At 25.6% G+C, this 22221-nt stretch overlaps 1 protein-coding gene across 8 annotated transcripts in view; it reads right to left on the bottom strand.

Moving 5' to 3' along the window:
- Positions 1-16551: 16551 nt before the first annotated feature.
- The window catches only part of CaMKII (Calcium/calmodulin-dependent protein kinase II), a 724082-nt gene continuing 718412 nt past the window's right edge, over positions 16552-22221 (bottom strand). For 2 of the 8 annotated variants that reach the window (XM_075360388.1, XM_075360385.1), the window contains one exon: positions 16556-18199. In XM_075360388.1, coding sequence (XP_075216503.1) covers positions 18064-18199 — 136 coding nt within the window. In that variant the 3' untranslated portion in view covers positions 16556-18063. Of the gene's footprint in view, positions 18200-22221 lie in introns of all 8 variants that reach the window. The other 6 variants (XM_075360391.1, XM_075360387.1, XM_075360384.1 and 3 more) reach the window with 5 other exon arrangements.

The following is a 22221-nucleotide window of genomic DNA, read 5'->3' as shown; positions in this document are numbered from 1 at the left end:
ATCAAATCCTAACAATTTGAATGAGTTTGATTGGCAAGACGTTGATGCATCCAAACTACCTGCCATTCAGTTTACAGGAACAGAAAAAAAAAATATATATATATATAATGACAGTTATACAACAAATAAAAGAGATTTGACACCTATTACGGTATATAAAAGATTTTTTGATAAAGAAATTCTGAATATTATTGTTGAAAAAACCAATAAGAACACCAATATTTTTATTCAACAAAATGTAACATCTCATTCTAGTCGAGTAAATCAATGACGGGACACAAATTCTGAAGAAATATGGGGATTTTTTGCAATTATTATTTACATGGGGATGGTCAAATAATCCCAAATTTCAGATTATTGGAGACAAAGTGTACTCTTTTATCCAAAAAATTATGAGCAGGAATAGATTTCAACTGCTTTTGAAATTTGTTCATTTGCGGATAAACTCTTTTATCCAAAAAATTATGAGCAGGAACAGATTTCAACTGCTTTTGAAATTTGTTCATTTGCGGACAATTCAACTGCTAAGAAGCAAGATAGGCTATATAAGATAAGGAAAATCACAAATTTAATTCTTGACCGATTGAGTGCTGAGTATGTCCTATTGAAATCATGGCTGCCGAAACAATGATTCCTTTTTGAGGTGACCTCATGTTTCGACAATATATTCTCAACAAAGGACATAATATGAAGTTAAAATGTTCAAACTATGCAATCCTCTTGGTTACACCCTTCAAGTGTCAGTATACACAGGACAAGATAATGGCAGTACTGAAGGTGGTGTTGGTCAAACTGTGGTTTTGAATTTGGCACAAAAGTTTTTATCCAAAGGGCAAATAATAGTAACAGACAACTTCTACACATCAGTCCCTCCCCTTGCAAGAACACGAAAAATGCACATTTGATCGGCACTCTACGGAAAAATAGGAAGTATTTGCCAAAAGACATTATGGAGAAAAAATTGAAATAGTTGGGAAACAAGACAGTTGTGGAGTGGTAGTTGCTAAATGGAAAGACAAGTGTGAGGTTCATTTCCTGACCATAAAACACATGTTAGACAAGACAACTACAGGAAAGAGGAACAGGATGGGAGAAGAAGTAACAATACCTGTGGCAATAATAGATTACAATAGAGGAAAACAAGTCATTGATTTTTCATATCAAATGGCAAGCTATTTTACTCCACTGCAAAAGACAATCAAGTGTTATCATAAAGTAGTCTTTGAACTGATCTTGAGCACAGCTGTCATAAATTCTTGGCTTATTTACAACCACTTCCACGGAAGAAAATGATCAATAAAACATTTTCGAGAAACTCTTCTATTACAGATATTGGGAATTGAAGAGAAACAAAAAAGTACTCTATCACAATTACCGGATAAACACATATTATCAAAAAATACGGAAAGAGATTGTACAAATCGTCTGAAATGAAGAAGATGCTTGGATTGCTAGGCAACAGCTTCCACAGAAGGCTGTGAAGTAGCACAAAAACAATCAAAATTGCTTTCCACAAAGTTCTCAGGTTGTGACAAATATGTATAACTTGTTTTTTCAAAAATCATTGAAAAATCTGACAGATATTGACAAATTTTGGACGTACACAAGTAATAAGACGTAACTAAAAAGACTAATAATAATTTAGTAACAATAGAATAGCAATGATATACACTAATCATATATATTACATACTAATTCATATATACTAATTTTTATATATCTAGATATAGCATAAGTCAATAAATGTGACATAATTTTATGAAATAATCTGGGTATTATCGGTGATTCTCACAGCACACTAGTTACACAACATTAATAGGGTGCCACGAGGATCACGGGTGAACACACATATTTTTTTTGAGAAACATGTCTAGAATTGATAAACAATTTCATTGTAATAATGTAAGGTATCTTATAAACATCAAAATGTAGGTTTTCATAGTTGGTACTAGAGGAATGACAGGAGAAATGACTATGGCAGTCAACGTGTTAAAAAAGCTATGGACTAATGAATGGTAGAGGTATAAGTTTTGTATTTATATGTGTCTGTTTTACATTTTTATGGGCCACTTATATTTTTATGTATATACAAGTTAATTGTGGTTTTTTAATTTATTATTATATGAATTATTTATAATTCTCACTAAATTATATAATGTCATTATAAAATTGTTACAAAATGACTGGATTTATATGTGAATTTTTAAAATGTATTCATTTTTTTTCTTTTATTCACTTTGAGTTTTGTTATAATACTTAGCAATTTCTATTATATGCAAAATTTAACACAGATTATTTTGCATTAATTTATGCTAATTTCATATTAACTTACAGAGTTTATAATATTATAATATATTATTATATATAAAATAAATAAATATATTATAATATTATATTTATATTGTTGTATTAAGTTTTTTCAATATTCTACAGATAGATTCACACACATAAGTTGATATTTTAATTATATTAAAAAAAATTACAGTGTCATTGAAAAAGGTTGCAGCAATTTAAAAAAAAATTGCATCTAGAAACTACTAGAGATAATCAAACTAAGTTTTTTTAAAAAATTCACCAACTCAAAAGGTTTTTTTACATTCCCTAGAACTTTTAAATATGATTTTCATTGGTTGCTCTGCAAACATTCAGCCAATAATCGACTTCTGCCAGGTCTACTAGGTCATCAGGTGACTGTGACAATAGCAGCGTTGATTCGTAGTCTTAAATGTTTTGGCATAATTGTAGGATATGGGGATCTCAGCACCCGAATGAAATTATTGAGTATGTCAGAGATTCCCCAAAAATAAATGTGTGGTGCAGTTTGAGGTCTGATTGTATGATTGGACTGTTCTATTGTCTTGAGCCTACTATCACAGGGAATGTTTATTTATTTAGACATGCTACATGCTACAACTGTATATTTTCCTGCAAGTTGACCAAATTGAACAAGAATGTAATGTTGCTGTAAACCTTTAACAAGATGGAGCACCTCCACAGTTTAGCCTAGGTGTTCGACATGCTCTCAATGAAAGATTCCCTAATCATTGGATTGGTAGGACCGATCCTGTGCTTTGGCCTGCAAGAAGCCCCGATTTGTCACCCCTAGACTTTTTTCTATGGGGATATGTTAAAAACATTATCTACAGTGAAAAAATCAGGAATGCACAATATTTAAGACAACAGATCATCGCTGCTATTGTCACAGTTATGCCTGCAATGATCCACTAGATCTGGGCAGAAGTCGATTATTGGCTGGATGTTTGCAGAGCAACTAACAAAGTTCATATTGAAACAATCTAAGGTATGTAAAAAAACTTTTTGGGTTAGTGATTTTTTAGAAAAAATACTAGTTTGATTATCTCTAGCAATTTCTGAGATACAATTTTTTTTTAAATTGATGCAACCTTTTTGATGATCCTGCATATGAAATTATTAACTGATTTAGATTGATTTATTTCATTTATAATATATACATTTATTTCAAAAGACACCTAATAAAATCCTCTTAAAGTTTGATGAACAGATTAACAGAAAGAGATGGTTGTTAAATTGAACTATGCATATTTTTCTAATATTTCAACCAATGTGTGCAACAAATGTTAACCTCCTCATCATTGAAGATGAGAAAGGCATTTCATCTGGGATGGCTGGAGAGTCATTTATGAATAAAAATATTTTAATAATTTGTAAAATATTATAAATAAATTTACAAAGACAAAGGGAAATGCTGATCACTTTTTAAACAAAATACAAGTGTTTAATAAGTGCATAAGTGTTATTCTGTTATCTTATCCACTGAGCCAAACATATTGTTTCATGTCAGCATGCTAACCCACTGAAATTCAGTCTTAAAAGTGACCTCAATGTCTTCACAATAAGGGTCTATACCACTCTCAGGGTTTACACCTGTTGACAGAAGGTCAACAGTTCGCTATAAAAGTGAAAAGTTATCTGCTGATAACTTTTCACTACACCCGTGTAGTGAAAGCAACGCTGACCAATTGTTTTTATACCTCAGATGATTCAAAATAAGTCAGAGCTATAAGAAAAATTGGGAAAACAGAGACAAGTGACAATTTAATGCACTTCTGTTGTGAAGCAATACAGTATATACAGTAACGTTATATAAAACAGAAACTTAATAAAATAAACAAAATATACAAAAAGTTGTGAGATTTTTTGACATAATTTAATTTTCCACAAATCTTTTTCTGAACTGGAATAAAACATAACACAATTTAAAAAATATAACAAAAAATAAAACAAGAACATAATAATAAAACAGTTTAAAGGAAATATACACAAAAAATTCAATATAATTATTATCGTATGCACATTAAATCTTGTAGTAATAACTACTTTTATATGAATTAATTAATAATAATAATAATTATTAACAATTACAATATTCTATTAAACAGCATAATTCACTGGCTTTACTAAAGAAGATCAAAAAGACAATACTTATTTCTCTTTTCTTTTAAATTTATATTCGTAAAACATTTCACACATACACACACACACATATATATATATATATATATGTATGTGTGTGTAATTGTTACAATGTAACAATGTTGCAATTACCAAACACATGTACAATGCTTCTAAAGAAGCAAAACAGATATAATCTGTTTGAATTAGAGGAAGAGTTCTGGCATTGTAATAATTAATGAATTGTCTGTTACTAATAATAGGACCAACCATAATGATTATAAGAAATAATAAATTACTACATAATGTACATAATAATAACAATTATCAGCTAAATTTAAATGTATCAGAAAAACATAACTCCTCCTCCAAGCATAAGTACACAAAGTATTATAATAAATCTCACACATACATACCAACATACATACTTTCACAACATATAACGATTTATAAAATGTATATAATAAAATCAATAAATAAACAATAAAGTTTTGTAAGATTATAGAAAATTATAACTTACAAGCACATCCTTCCTAAAGAAAATAACGATGGCACAAAAATAAGTAATTTCTAACACATATCTTATGAAAATTTACATAAATTTTGATTTATCAATACAAAACAATCTCTAATTACAATAATAAAATACAGTAATGAACAATACTAATGATAATAATATGAATAATAATATAACTGTTAAATAATAAGTATATGATGTGGTAAGAGCAGGGCAGTGGTAAAAACCATAACAATAAAAAAAAATACAAAAACAAAATCAGTAAATACAATTCATAACTTTCATTCTACTATTTTTACTGTTTTAAATATATATAAAATTATTTTAAAACATCTATATTTCAATTATACAATAAATAAAATTACATAGTATACAAAAAAGTTATGCTAAGTTATGGTATATATTTTATAAATTCTTACAGTAAAAGAATTAAGTCTTATTTCAGTGACAAAATTTTTTATCTAGGGGTAAGGCAAACTATTTCTTTGAAATTCATTTTATTTATTAATTTAATTTATGTTAATTAAACATAAGTATGTATACTGTTACTTAAGGGTGTAATTGCCTCTTTCTAACCCAGTTCTAGGAATAACAGATAAAACCAGTTCTGGAGCATTTTATAATTAAACTAAGTTTGAAGGAAACATTCCTTGAATAATATGAATAACTTTTTAAAGCCTATTATTTTTCTTCTTACGGATGCACTGGATAATTTAAATGAAATGAAATTTTTATTATTATAGTTACTACTATTTTTTTTATTACTATTATTATTATTTCTACTAAATGCACTAAATATAACTTAATACAACTTGTAATATCCGATGAAAATATGTTACAATGAGATGTAACGTTTAAGTTAAAATGTAATGTTTACCTTATAATTTACTAAAAAATAAATTTTCATGAGACAGTCTCAATTTTAATGGCATGTATTTAAATAACAGAAAAATTTCAATGTATGAGGAAATTAAAAAAATTTTCACCTTATATAGTTTTACTAGGAATAGGATTAAATTCTAAAATATTTTTAATTGCATAAATGAGTAAATAATTTGAAATTAACTTATTATTTACATCTGTGCAATTAAATATTCCTATGATGTGGAACTTTAGTACTAAAATATTATATCTTGGAAAAATGTGTTCGTGAATAAAATGTTTTAATTTTCTACATAAAATAAATATATTTGATATAATTCAAAATGGCCAACAAAATTGAAATGTTAGAAAATTTAATTAAACTATGTTAAATAACTTTTATACTAATATACTTTTTTTACTCTATTTCACAATTAAACTGAAAATGCACTTCCAGAAGATTTTTGCATCACTAATTATGCAATCCTTCTTCAGTGAAGTTAACTCTACTAGACGATTCTTTAATTACACCTGCAATGAATGCCATTCACTCCACTGAAAAGAAGCTGCATAATTAGTCCTAAAAAGATCTTCTGAACGTTCAATTTCTGTATAATTTTGAAAATAAGTTATTAATAATTTTTAATGTTTTTGTGAAGTGCTATCATGTTTAACAATTCAAACTTAATGCTAAAAATGACCATGCAATTTCTCATAATAAAAGCAATATCAATAAATCTCTTTTCTATTATATTTTGATTTCTAAACATTATTTATGGACCAGTGCTCAATAAAACTTGGTTTTGCTTGATCAAAATGTAGGCAAAATTAATTTAAATGGTGAACTTGAATTACAATTCTATAGTAAATGCCTCTGCTAAGCTTGAAACATCATGATTAGTAGTTAACTTTGATCACTGTTTATAGTAATCAAAAAATTTTAAACTTAAATGTTAATAAAAACTGATTAAACTAAATTTACAACCAGAATCACTAAAGGCATATTGATTACTTTAATAATTTTTATTCCTGCTGAAATCAATTATTTCCTTATTATAAAAAAGCTAAATATCCAATAAGAAATAAGTAATGCAATTTTGCATTATGGTATTTATGTTACTGTTTTTTATCTCAGAAGTATTTAAACCTAGTGTAGGTGGTTATTTTTACATGAATTTACTGTCATTAACATATAATTTTTTTGCAACAGTACCTTTTTCCAAAAAAAATATTACAAATTAATTAAAAAAATATACGAATCTTACTATTTAATGAAGAAGAAAATAATGAAAAAAAGAAGAATTTCTTTGGGATAATGATATTTATTGCATAATAAATAGTTTTTTTGCATTTAGCAAGATGAAATTGTGTCTGATGAAATAATGAAAATAAAGTGTAAATTTTATTTCTCTACCAAATACATTAATAATATGGGGTAAATTAAAAAGAGCAAATAATTATATTCCATATTAATGCATAAAAATAATTATTGCTTATAATTTATAATTATCACTACAAATAATTTACTATTGTTATTATTTTAAATTTATGAAAAAATGATAACAGTATATTCTGAAATTTGATTACTTTCTAAAGTTTTCCTTAAAAAAAACAATCTCTTTATTCTGAATACAATAAGACTTATAGGATCAGACTAATACAATAAGCTTATTATAATACTTAAATTTCATTACTTAACTTAAATATGACAGTAAGTTTAAGCTTATTTTTTCAGCTTCAGGGAGAATAAGGCAGATAAATAACTCAACTAAAATATGACATACATATGAATATTTAAGAAAAAATGAAATTAAGCAAAAACAAATGCTAACATTGTATTAATAATCTGGCTCTTAATGACTTTTATCAAACAGAAAAAAACTGAAGTATTACAAAGCACTAGTAGAAAAAAAACATTATTTTATTGGTGAGGACTATATTTTAATGAGGACCATTTAAAATAAAATAATTATTATACATATAATTGACCAAGATCAACAAGGGAAAATATAATATAAATACAAGGGTTAGATATAAAGGCAATAAAGTATGGCAACTAAGGTAAAGAACTGATGAAAATAGTAAATAATATGCACAACTGGATTATTCATAATGAAAAAGAAGCTTATTTTTATTAGAGTAAGTCAAAACAGTAAAAGCTGATTACAAGACTGAAAAAATATAAATTAAAATTCACAATTAAAACAAACTACATTAGAGACAGTGATAGGTAATATGATAAATACAAATTATCAAAGTTACTGTCACCTTTTATTTATTCTCATTTAATAGTTTTTTTCTGTAAACAATTAAATCTGGCACTTAATAATTGAGTAAAAATAGCCAAAAACTGCCTTGTAGTGATAGAATCACTAGCGATAGTATTTGTAGTATAGTATCATCTGTAACACTAATAAAAAAAAAAAAAAATTCTGACCAGTGCAATATACTTATCCATCTATTCTTATATATACACTTGTTACAATTCCAAAAGGAATTTTATCATATAGTTTTTATGATTTATTTTTTTTCATTAAATATTATGAAAATGGTTCTACCTGATCATCTTTGTTACGTAGCTATATAACAGAAGTAACATTATCAGAAAGGCTGTATGCAGATATTTCTTTTTACTAAAAAATATTTGTCTCTTTCAGTATATCAAATTTACCATTGCAAGATATAATTTTACGAAATTAAAATAAAATTACAACAGGAATTTAGTACTTTTTGATTCCAATAAACTTCCTGAAATTTCTTTTGCTCAATCACCATAAAGATGGATGAAAAACTGCTGTTCTAATGGTGATATTTATAGCAAAACTGAAGTAATGTGCTAGTTTTTAATTATCAACAAAAGCAAGTGAATTTTATATTTATTATTTATTTTAAAGATATAATTTAGAATACATGATTTTAGAGTACATAAAAATCATGTTTTAAAATTAAAGAAAAAAATAAGCAAACATTTTATAAGATGCACTTTTATCACCACCAAACTAGTAATCGATTATCTTTGTCGTCATCATCATCCATACCTTCCATTTTGTTCTGCACATATATGAGACAAACTACTTATTATAACATAATTTTTGGTTTATTTTTTTTCTAGTTACCTTCTGAACTTAAATCATATAATTGTTTTATAATGTGATAACAAAGAAGTCCCTGTTCATGTACTTTTTCTTGTACCACCTTCATCAGGTTTTCTAATTTTTTTACATCTTCATCTTAAAACCTCCTTTGCTGTGTTTTGTCTTCATTTATCACATTTTTTCAGTAGTACTTCATGTTTTAAACACTAAAAGGTATTATATTATATATTTATTCAAAGACAACTTAAGATAAATTAGAAGAAAATGTTACATATACATAACAAAATATAATATCCAATACAATAATTAAATATATAAAATTAATTTATATTAAAATTAAAAAAAAAAAAAAAAAAAAAACATGTCTAGGTTGTTTGGTAGATGCCACATTAAAAAAAAGATTCATTTATATTATGATAATTAACTTTAATCATGTATAAACATATCAAATAAGCTAAAACCATGAACTCAAATGGAACATTCATAATATTGATTATTAAATACATATACTACACATATCTATATTTTGTTACATGTATGTGTAACAAAATGCAGAAATTTCTATCTGCAATATGCATCATTAACTTCATTTCTATTAATGAACAACTCTTTAAAAAAAAGAAGTTATGAAGTATAATTATGGTGTCCATTATTAAAGGATGTAATATGACCCTGAGAATAATCTTCTTTGGGGAATACACTTATGAGTATGTACTGTAATATTAAAATTATAATAGTAACCAAATTTAAAAGAAAACAATAATATTCATAAGATACAAAATAATATTAGCGATAATATAAGACTTACTGGTAATTAATTAACGACATATGAAATTTCACGTTATATTATTTGTATGTATATAATATATGCGAGTATTATACATATATATATATTTTTTTTAAATATAAACTATCATAAAATTAAATATTCTTCACATTATTACAACAAACATTATACATAATTTACATAAAAATTTTCATATCATTATTTTAATAATTTATGTTTAATTAAATATGGGAATAATAAAGAATTAGGTATTTTTTATTTTCCAAACAAATGACAAAATCATGTTAATCTTATTAAGTAACATGTATATTTATATTTAAATACAAATGATTAAACATGAAATATAAATAAAATTTTCAGTAGATAACATCAAATTTATTTTTAGACTAATCAAGAAATATATTAATATTTATTATACATGAAATGCTTATTAAATTTCATTACTTTAATTTTAAAATCATCATTTTAATTTTATAATAATAAATAAATTTTATAACTGGCAAATTTTTTTTTAAAAATTGTTTAATTATTTCTATCAAGTTATAATCTAATTTAAAAAAGAAATTGTAATTAATTCATAACGCATTATATTAAACTACTAAATTTAAATAGTTTTTTTAATAGAAAAAGAAAAGTTGATTTACTTTTATTAAACTTCAATATTTTAATTAGACTTAATTTTTTTTAATTAGTGAAAATTTTTAAGAACATTCTAGAAGAAAAAATTGTAGAGGGCTACTTTTAATAAAAGCACTCGTAACCAAATTTTGTTTATTACTTGGGTTTTAAAAGAATAACGTAATAAATTTACTTCCTAGGTTAGATTCCTGACAAAAATATGTTACCATAACATTATTCCTGAGTACAGACTTTGTTGGATTTTTAAAAATTAGGAAAATTATTATATCAAAAATTGTGGAGTTCTATTAATCCTATGGAGTAAAGAAAAGATTGGAAAATGAAATTCAACATTTTTATACAACCACTTTTTTTGTTAGGTATACACTTTTCAAAATACAATTATTAAATAATAGTAAAAATGAAAATTCGACAAATAAAAACAGTGAATGGGAAGAATGTTTGGATTGGCTAAAGCTGCCCTAGTTGAACAGATGTAACAGAATGACATACTCCTTGTAAAAAATACTATGTGAATACTTTAGAATGGTTTCAGAATTGAATTCTACATTCTCTGATATTAAAATAATTACATATAAAATAAAACAAAACATAGTTACAAGAATAAAAATAAAATTAATTTGTGTAATAAAAAGCATATTATTTGGCTATAAACTGAAGTTGTTTCAGTAAATTTTGGTTCAGTAATGGCACATAAAAACGAAAATTAATTTTTAAAAACAATGAAACTAATGGCATTATTATATCACTAACTTTAGAGGGACATTATAGATTTTTTAAACTACCCTGATAAAAATATTGATTTCTTTTAGAGAGAATAAATAGACAGCTTATTAATGTAATAAATCTACTCTAATTTTCTCATATAGAAAGTTATAAGCAGTTACAAAATGCTAGTGACTTAAGGTATAATTACTTTTAGTAACACATGTAAAAACATTCATTCTCCTTCTTTAACATGCCGTAAAAATTTACAGTGAAGAACAATTATCATACAAGTATTGTTATCATTAAAAAACACCATAAGGATATTCATGCTAAGAAATGTTAATTAAAATGAAAGCACCCAACACACTCATTAGTTATATATCATTAAGTATTGGTAATTACAGTGTATGTATATCTTATGTGTCTAAAATATATTTAAATAACAATAACAACAATAAACAATAGATAATAACTCTTGATACATTTTTACAGCATAATGCAATGTGAAAAATCAAAATTTCCAAATATATTAATATTTATTAATATACAAATTTCCCAAAACTGAAGTATCTGACATGTAAACAAAATAAAGTTAACATTTTATTTGCTAATGAATGCTTACACAAATAAAAAAAAATATACAAAACTTAAAAAATATCAGGTAAATTGTAACCAATGTAAAAGATAAACAGAATTAAAGCTATTAAATTAAAGCTTTTCAATAAAATTATTGACACCATTTCATCTTAGATATCAAATCCTTAAATGTTTGTGTTAAATTGTATGAATTGTGTCAAAATAACAATGTATGATCTAATTTAATTTCTTTTTTAAAGAAAATAATTCCAGTATTTAAATTATAAAAACTAAAATAAATGAGGCACTCTTTACAACAAAACACAAAAATACTGTTAAAAATAACACTAAAAAAATATTATCATTCATTCATTGTATGTTACCTAAATTTCCTCAATGTTTTTAAACCTTAGTAGAAGTTTAGTGTAACTTATTTTCTTTTTATTTTACTTTATGATAATATTTTAACAATACTTATAGGAGATCACAAGGTTTGCTACATATAGTAATTACTTAATTTCATATATTTAATTTTTGCATATAATTATAACACTTCAATAGGTTCTTATATCTAAATTATTAATAAATAATTTTTTTTATTGGAAAAATAATTTTAGTAATGTACAATATAAAATCTAACAAAAAATCGAACAAAAAAATTATATAAACGTCTAACAACAAAATTAAATATTTTTCTGAACTCAGGATTGTTCAACACTGTGGTCCTTGACACCCCTTCAAATCTGATAATAGGAATGATTTCAGCTGAATGATTTTCACAGCCAACACTGAATCAACAGCTTACAAATAAAATAGTAACGTTTTTCAGTATTCTTATTTAAAGGATATTTTTTATTTATTCAGCAAACTAAATATCATCAACTAAAAATAATTTTTATAAAAAAATTTATCTCAATAAAGAGTTTTACAGGGAAAATTTCAAATAATTGTATTTGCTGAATGCTAACAAGTTTTATTTTTTTAAATTGTACTGAATGAAAGTTTACAGGTTACTGTTTACTGCCTTTATAAAAAAAGTGAAAGGTATTTTTACCTAAAAACAGATTTCCAAACAAATATTATAATAAAGATGTTCTAAAAGTTTTATTTTTTACATCTACATTACCTTTGCATAAAAATCTGCTGAAGAGAGCCTAATTTAATCTATCCTGAGCTGGCATTTCGAAGCAAGATTGGCGAACAATTGATTCTATTCTTACAAAACATTTTGTTACACAACCACGGCTTATGAAAAAGGCATAAAAGCATCATTATGCATGCTGTGAAATGAAGTTCATGGGAAGTAAACAGAACTGTTTTGAAATATGCTAATTAAATATAAAAATATTATAGCAAAAAATTTTCTAACAGAAAGATGGGAAATTTTTTGCAGGAAATATTTTGTTAATTTTCTTCATTCACAGTTCTTCACAGAGTATAATTGTTTTCAAGAATATAAAAATTATTTTAAGAAACTGTTTTTCAGTTTGATAGATGAAGCTCCAATCAAAATGGTTTATGAGGAATGTACATGCTAATATCCAGCATTGCTAATTTTTAATAATTTTCTCAAACAAAAGTTTAGTAATTTGATTGAGCTTCATTACTGTTTTAATTATTTATCTTTAATATATGAACAAATTATTTATTTAAAAGCATATATTAACAAATCTTGTGAAAACCTTAAATATATACAAAGCAATCTATTTTTAAATTTAAAACTTATTTGATTTAGTAAAAGAAGTAATTTTTTAATTTTAGTTTATAATGTGCAATAATTCATTCATTTTTTAAAATGGATTAATTTTTTATGTGAAAAAAGTAGCCACTCAACAAAATAAGGATTAAAAAAAAACAAAATTTTATGAACATTAAACATATAATAGTTTTATCACACATACATTAAAAGGTTACTTAGTATTAACAGTAATACAATAATATATGAATGAATGGTATTAAAATTTTATCATACATCAAATAAATAAAATTTGATGAGGATACTAATCAAAAATTTATTTCTGATTAAACATCACCTATATTCTACCATGCAAATTACTCCATTATTTTGAAAATCTAAAATTTTATTTATTAAAAAACCTATCATCCATTCAGATTTAACTTACTAGTGTTTTACACTAATTGAAGACAATTATAATAATAATGTTAATAATAATAATAACAATTATTATTATTATATATAATTATTTAATCACAACATATTATAATGAATATTTTTTATTACATGCTTACATATGTATATATATATATATATATATACAAATATGCAGTAAATTAAATTTACTAGATCTAGTTAAATGTGTCTTTCATTTAAATAACAATAAACTGCAATAATTTATTATTATTAATAATTCACAGTTGACAATTAGGCCAAACACTTACAATTATTATGACTGATTGTTATTATAAGAATGTTTAATGTGTTAACAACATAATGCAGCATATTAAATTAAAAAAATAACTTTTTTAAATTGTTAAAACAATAAATATCTCAGATAAAATAAAACCTCTTAACTTAGACACCTTTTAGTAAGACATTCTTTTTAGAGCTATCTATGCTTGTTTAAAATTATCAATTACTCTGTAAACTGAACAGATATATATATATATATAGTTTTTTAACGATCTTAATACAATAAACTTTAAAAAAATTTAACTATTTACCTGTGACTGAATTGTGCAATATTGAGATAGAAGGTAAAGAGATTTAATGCATAAAAATTATTGTTTAATACAACTTAAAAATTAAGTTTAATACAACACATATGAGTTATCTTTATAACAGCTGAAAAAAAAAAGTTATACAGATCATATATAAAAACACTATTTTAGAATATGGAAACAAAAATTTGAATAACGCTAAATTGAAATGGACATTTAAAAGAAGTGGGAAAATGCAAGCTTAAATTTGTTTAGTTTATACGTTTATGTATATCTTCAATCACAATAAATATGTATTAATAGTTATTTCATGAAAAACGCTTCGATTTTTTAAGTGAAATTGAACTATTTTTAAGGATCTAGAAATGATTAAGTGGTATTAAAAGTTGAATTAATTAAAAATCAGATTTTAAGAATAACTAACAGGTGTTGTTTATATTATACAGCAATTGAAAAACAACCTCAAATGTGCTTGCCCCTTGAGGTGAAGAGAAGAGAAGGAAATTCTCTTGTAAGGAAACTTACAAATGGGATACACCAACTTTATCAACATACAGAGAAGCAAAACAAACAGTTATTATAAGAAAGCTGGCAAGCTACTACACAATGTAACTTCTCTTCTCCTTGCCTCATCAGGCAGTTGGGAGAAACAAACAGCTAAAATATTCAATTTTTATTACTCTTCATAGATATTTACGCTCTTCTACATTACGATTCAACAGAGAATACACGCTTGTAAAATTTGTATCACTAAAGTTTTTCTTTACTTCTAATTCCAGTGGTGGGAAGATACCCATACAAAATCTGACTTTTTTTCTTTGGTTTTCTCTCAATTTCTATGGAAGAGCATCTTAAATAAGTCAGGTTAAAAGTAATAGGTGCCCAATTTAGAAGTATTTTATTTTATTATCGCCACATTTTATAAAACATTAATATCCTTTTTACTGTAAGAATATGAGTAAAAAAATTTATCTAATAAAAAAAGGCTTCATTTTCAATTCTAAAGAATTGAGTACAGGTAAAAATAAAAACAAAAAAATAAAATATATAATAGTTAAAATTAAAGAACAAAATATGTCAATTTTACATAAAAAAAGAAAAAAAAAACAATATACAAAAAATAATAATGAGTGATGTAATATTTTGTACAAGATATTAATTTTTTTATTTTATTTTGAATAAATGCATACAATTGCTGATTTGAGATCGCCTTAGCTACTACCCCTATATAAAAACACAGAAACTGAGAAAGAGATTAATCCATTATATGTATATTATATAATATATAAATCTCTCTCTTGCACTCATTAAAAAGCTCAATTTTTTATATATAAAGACATTATTATTATTATAACATTATATATATATATATATATATATATAAAATACAGTAAAATTTATAATTACTTATAAATTATAAAATTCATACATTTCAAACATAAATATTTAAATACTTTATTATCTTACTTACAAATTCTTATATACCATAAATATGTTTAATTAATCAGTAATATTCAGTGCCAAAAGAAAACCACGGGTAAAAAGTTACATACTATAATGAATGCAATAGTAATCATAATAATAACAATAATATTTCTTACTAAAAAAATGCCCTAATTGATTAATAATTAATTATTGAAAAGTGAGCTTCTGAATATAGTAGTAAAGCAACACAATATTATAATACATTTATTGTTTGATCTCCATATTATTTATTTTTTTTTTGTAATTTTTCTCTCCAGCCCACTTAAAACAGACTATATAATAATAATAAAAACATATTATTATGAATAAATTGTCATGCAAATTATAAAATGTGACATAAAAACAAAATGAAAGTAAAGTGACTCATGATTTCCAACAGATCTTGTCAAAAAGATGCTTACACAATAATTTTTATGACTTTCAGGGACCTACTAATTATTTGTACAAATTCAATTTTTTTTAATAGAATAAAAATCATTAATTCATATTTTATTACCTTTATTCAAGTTATTCTTTTTTCATTTCTATGAAAAGGTAACCAAGTATTCTGTATATTGAACAAACATTTATAAGAAAAAAGGTGTCTAATCATAAAAATAACCAAAAATAATTTTTAAGTATTTATTTATTCTTCACTATTACTTATGAAGCAAACAAACATATTTAAACTACTGTACATTAAAAAATGAAATAACTTTATATCTGACCTGAAATTATTGAGATCAAACTTATGACTAGATTTTAAAACAGATCAGAAATAATTATACATAATAGTATAAGAAGAATAGTGATAATAATAAAAATAATAATAGTGATAATAGTAATATAAGAATTATGAGGTAAAATAAATAAAATTCTACATTTAAATGACTAATTATAATATATTAAGACATAATGTATTTCTGTATTTTACTCTAACTGCCAGATCAATTTTAACTATTTGTTAATGAGCCTAATTTATAAATAATAAAAAAAAATAAAAAATTGTAATTATTTTAGAGTATCAGATTAATAAAAAAAAACTAATCACCACAATAAATTTGATATATATCACAACAGAATTTGATGTACACAACAGAAAAAAAAGAAAAATAATTTAATATTTATTTTACCTATCCAATACAATGAAGAGTAGAAATATTTACAACCTAATCTAAAATTAATAAATGAAAATGTAATAAAATGAAAGGAAAAGGAAATGTTAATATTAATGATGATAGTGATGATAATAATGACAAAGTTAATGTAATAAATTAATATAACCTACCTTAACAAGTTTTATGATTCTGATGTAATTTCACCATTAAATACAGACCTCTTTATAGAAGACATAACATAATAGACAGCTCACTCTTAACAACAGCGCCTTCATATACAAATCTTTATATACTTATTCAGAATATAAAGATCTAATGATTATCATGTTAATTAAAAATGATGAAATAAAATGCTTTTTAAAATACAGAACACTTAAGAATTAAACAAAATTATTGTTAGCACAACAATTTTCCAATATGACTCACATTATGGCACAACTTACACCTAGCAATCATACAACATATCATAACCTTTTTAAGGTACTCACTGTGAATAGATTATTTAAAAGGAACTACAATATAGAATAATTTTCACAGATTAATTATTTCTAGATTTTACTTTCAAATAAGTGGTCTGTATTTAAGGACTAAAATTAACTATATACCTTCATAATTATTTAACTATAATTATAAAAAGTGAAGGATGGAGAGTTAAAATTCATTAATGCTACATAATAGTAAAAAATGTAAGCTTAATACATTGAAAGTGTTACAGAGTATACATTAATTATATTATGTTCTATTTTAAATTATTTATCAATTATTAATACTATTATTATTATTATTAATTTATTTTTATATTTATAATCGCTAACTAAAATATTTATAAATCACATGCATTAAATTTTATATAATTAAGTACAATTTTTTATTGACTGATTTATTTTATCACTGAAATGGAGATCAAACATAACAAGAGCAGGAAGTAGTACGTTTTACACAGAAGTATGGACACTGAAAAACAGGATGTGCACAGAGATAATAATAAAGTCACCAGGACAGATATATGTCAAGAAGTAGTAATAGAATTATAGGTATTAGTGATTAATAATACTTGGATTAAGGACAAGAAAATTCCCAGAGAGCAGAAACGACAATCAGATGAGGCAAAAAAGTCTTTTGTTATTGTTGTTTACTTATTTCAATTATTTTAAATCTATTTATATCTTTTTCATTTTAAATAGTTTATTTATGTGCTGTAGGCGCAAAAGTGAATGGTGGAGAATTAGATGAGCGATGGAAGTGAACATTTTGCCATTTGTTATCTCTCTTGTGCCAGACTCGTGTTTCTTCACACTGTGAACTATGAGCTACACCTTGCCTGAAAAATATTTTAACATGTGAAATTAGCAATATTACATTAATCAAAATCAAATTACTTTTCAACAACTTTGGTTTAAATAAACGTCTATTTTTTTTTTAAATGTCTAAAAATACAATTTCCAAACAAAATTATTAGGTTAAAAATGAATATTTTGCGCCAAGAAGTTTCTTTATTCCCTGACCAAAGAAGTTAACTATTAATTTATTCATATCCTATTTTAAAATGTTTATCCACAGTAAACTTGGTATGAATGCTAGTTTCACTTGATTATGCCTACAATCACTGTGATTATGACACTTAACATACATGAATGGACAAATAGCAAAAACAACACAAAAAAAGAGGTTTAATAAAAAAAATTACCAATTTATATAAAAAAGCTTTTTGAATCCATGTATTTATCATCAGTTATAAAATAATATAATCTCATAAAATGCATTACTACCATTACAAATAAAAATTGATATTTGTTGTGATCAACTGATTTAAAAAATTGGTTACAGTTAAGTCACCTATGAGGTGTGGTTCAAGTAAGGGCTGATCGGAAACAAAATAAGAACAGATGAAACAATTTATTAATGGTTTCAAATATTTACTTGCAAGAATTATTATTTTTTTACGTAATCACCATTTCATTCTAAACACTTCTGATATCATGAAACAAGTTTCTTCAGATCCAACGCATAAAATTCTGCCACCTGGGACTGTAGCCACTTTTGCATTTTGCACCAAGATTTTTAATCTTCACTTTCCTCAAATTGTAGAAACGCAAGCCAGATTTTGAGGTGCAGAAGGAGATGGCAGTTATTGGGCATAAGATCATAATTGTAAAGATCACAATTGATCAAAAATCTCCCTAGATTTTTTATTATCCCTGGGGTTTATATGGAGGGGTCCAAATTTGTGAATCGTTTCTGTTGGACATGCGTTATTATGAAGAAGAATAATTCCTGATTTCAGCATCCTTGTTGTTGGTTTTCAGTGACATAAAGCAGTTTAGAAAGTGTTTCACAATAGACTTGTGATGTGATGGATATTCTAAGAAATCAAACAAAGACACACCGTTTTGGTTCCAGAATACAGTTTCTGTGAATTTTCCTCTGAGGCTGGGTTTGAATTTTTTTGGTTTAGGTGAACTGGAATGACTCATTGCATAGATTGTTGTTTCGTCTTGGCAATGATGTATGAAATCCATGTTTTGTCACCAGAGAAATAGGTGAAGAAATTAATCTCTCTCATGATTAAACTGGTCAAGAAAAGCACGTGCAGATGTCATTCTGTGATCTTTGTGAGTAGTTGTCAATATTTTTGGCACCCAAAAAAAGTGCACACAGTTTATAATAGCCAAGAGCAGTGATTCTCAATCTTTTTAGCTCCATGATTTCTGAAAAGTAAAAAAAAAAAATACTGAATATTTTGTGACCCCCAAACCCAATGAAACGTAGTTAAAACTCTTTAACTGGGTTGATAGTGACGGGTATGAACATGCATGTATGAAGTGTACAAACAAGAGCAATTTACAGGTTCCAACTTGATATGCATGTGCTCCTTGTAATTTACATTGCTTGCATAATATTCAAGCATCATGTTTGAACATGCATATGAAATGTTTGAATACGTCGTGCTTTCAGCACTACAAAAGAAGCGTAACGGACTGCAGAAAGTCAGTTTAGTTTTGAATGCAAAGTGTGTGTCTGGTGCCTTCATTTAAGTTTTTAAATGCATAGTTTCACTGAAAATAATAATTTTTCAGATTTAGTTTTTTAGTGTGCAGTCAAACGATATAACTGTTTTTTGTTTTCTATTAGATTTTTACTCAAAATGGATAAATTTGTGAAAAAATTAAATGAACCATCTACATCCAGTGAATAGATTGGTAAAAAAAACAAGAATGTACAATGACAGTTATTTAAATTATGGTTTTACCTAATTGGATGGAAATCCAGTGTGCTGTTTGTTTTCAAGTCTGCTCTGATGAAAGCATGAATTTATTTGCAAATCAATACCTAGTCATGCAACAGGACAATGCCTTTTTGATATTTTTTATGAAGCTATTTAAAACTGTAATATAAATTGGCCAAACTGTATTATAGTATGTAGTGATGTTGGAAAGGTGATAAAACAGGAAAGAACAGTGGGTTTCTGGAAACATTAAAAGATTGTCTTATACCAAGGGCAGAATGGATGCACTGCTTCCTTCATAGACATGCTCTTGCCACAGAAAATATGGCAGAAAATCTCAAACAAATTCTTTGTAAAGTTGTAAAAGTGGTTAACTTTATTCTCTTCTTTTCCATACAGAAGTCAGATGGTTATTGCATTGGAAAATGTTAACATGGATACTGGAATAGCAAGATGAATTAATAATATTTTTCTAGGATAAACATACATCATCCTCAATGTTTTTACAGAATAATGAATATATGTTGCACCTGGCTTACTTGATGTATTTTTGCATTTAAACTACTTGAATGTGAATTTACAAGGTCGTGGTAAAAACATTTTATTAATGACAAACAGAATTCATGTTTTGTTAAGAAGCTTGATATCTGGATTATTTGCCTTCAAAGCAAAATATTTTATATGTTTCCATTCACTTCTGATTATATTAAGAAAAATTTAGATAAAGAAGACACTATTATTCACCACTGTTTGAAGACATGAAGAACCATTTCTACAAGCTAAAAATTCAGTTGGTGGAGTATTTCCTGGAAGTTAAAAATGATTTCTCGCACAGATGGGTACTGAATCCATTTAATGAAAACATTGTTGCAGCTGCTTAGTTACCACTTGAAATTCAAAATCAGCTCATTGAAATGTCTGCCGATAAAACGTTACAGCTACAATTCACATTTGAAGATTTAGATAAGTTTTGGCTTGTTTGTCATGTGAATATGGAAATTTAGTCCCAGAAGCATTGAAACTATTAATTCCTTTTGCCACATCTTACTTCTATGAAAAGGGTTTTTGTATATGGTTGCACTAAAAACTAAAAATATGAATCACTTGAAAACAATTTGTTTTTGTGTGTTTCTAACATTGATCAATATATGTAGAAATTTTAGATGAAAAACAAATGCAACCATCATATTAATTTACTTTCTTTACAGGTATACTTATAAATGATAAGTAAAATGTTTATAATAAATGATTTTTTTTCTTATAAAATGATTTCATTATTGTTTATAGGTAAAGTTGTAGGCTAATTTCATGACCCCCTCAGGGGGTCGCGATGATATGAAAGGAGATTTCTAAACCCCAGGTTGAGAAACGTTGGCCTAGAGCATCAGTCATGATTCCCAATAATGTTTCTCTGAAACTTTTGAAAATTCTAGAGAAAATTGCTAATCATAAAGTGATGATTTTCTCTCACTTGTTGAATGTGTGATGCACATGTTCAACATTTTTAAAAGAGTGTCAGTCCAGACACTAGTCCTGCCAGTTCTTTGTTCACCATGAATATTTGAACAGCCTTAAACTCACATCACCATTACCTCACTTTTCTTTCACTCATTGTGGTACGCCCATAAGTTTCACACAACGGTCAATTTCAGCTGCATTATGTCTTCTTGCATTAAAAAATCTAATCAATGATACAACTTCACAACTGGTGGGATTTGTTATACTGCACTCATTTTAATATACTATCTTGCAAATTTAAGCAACAATAAACTGACAGCAATATGGAGGGTACATGCCCAACAGACCACTTAAAGCTAAGTGGTCTGCCACTTGCCCATGTGCTATTGTGCATGGGCAAACCAGTCAATGTTGCCAGCTGTTTAAACTCATTGGCCCTTAATTTTGAACCGTGCCTCATATTAAAACAGGTGAGCCAATTTTAATAGTTCATCATGTTTAAAATTTATTTGTTCATTCGTAAGATTTAAATCTATTTGTTTATATTTATAGTATTAAGAGTAATACTTCTCCAAATTTTCAGAATGATTCATATTATTATTATTTAATTTACTGTTTGTAGATTACATTTATATTTGATATTATACATCCAATATCAT

This window comes from Lycorma delicatula, chromosome 3 (genome assembly GCF_047948215.1).
Source record: "Lycorma delicatula isolate Av1 chromosome 3, ASM4794821v1, whole genome shotgun sequence".
NCBI classification, from domain to species: Eukaryota; Metazoa; Arthropoda; class Insecta; order Hemiptera; family Fulgoridae; genus Lycorma; species Lycorma delicatula.
The sequence above is the reverse complement of the archived record's forward strand: the minus strand, read 5'-3'. Positions and strand labels throughout refer to the sequence as shown.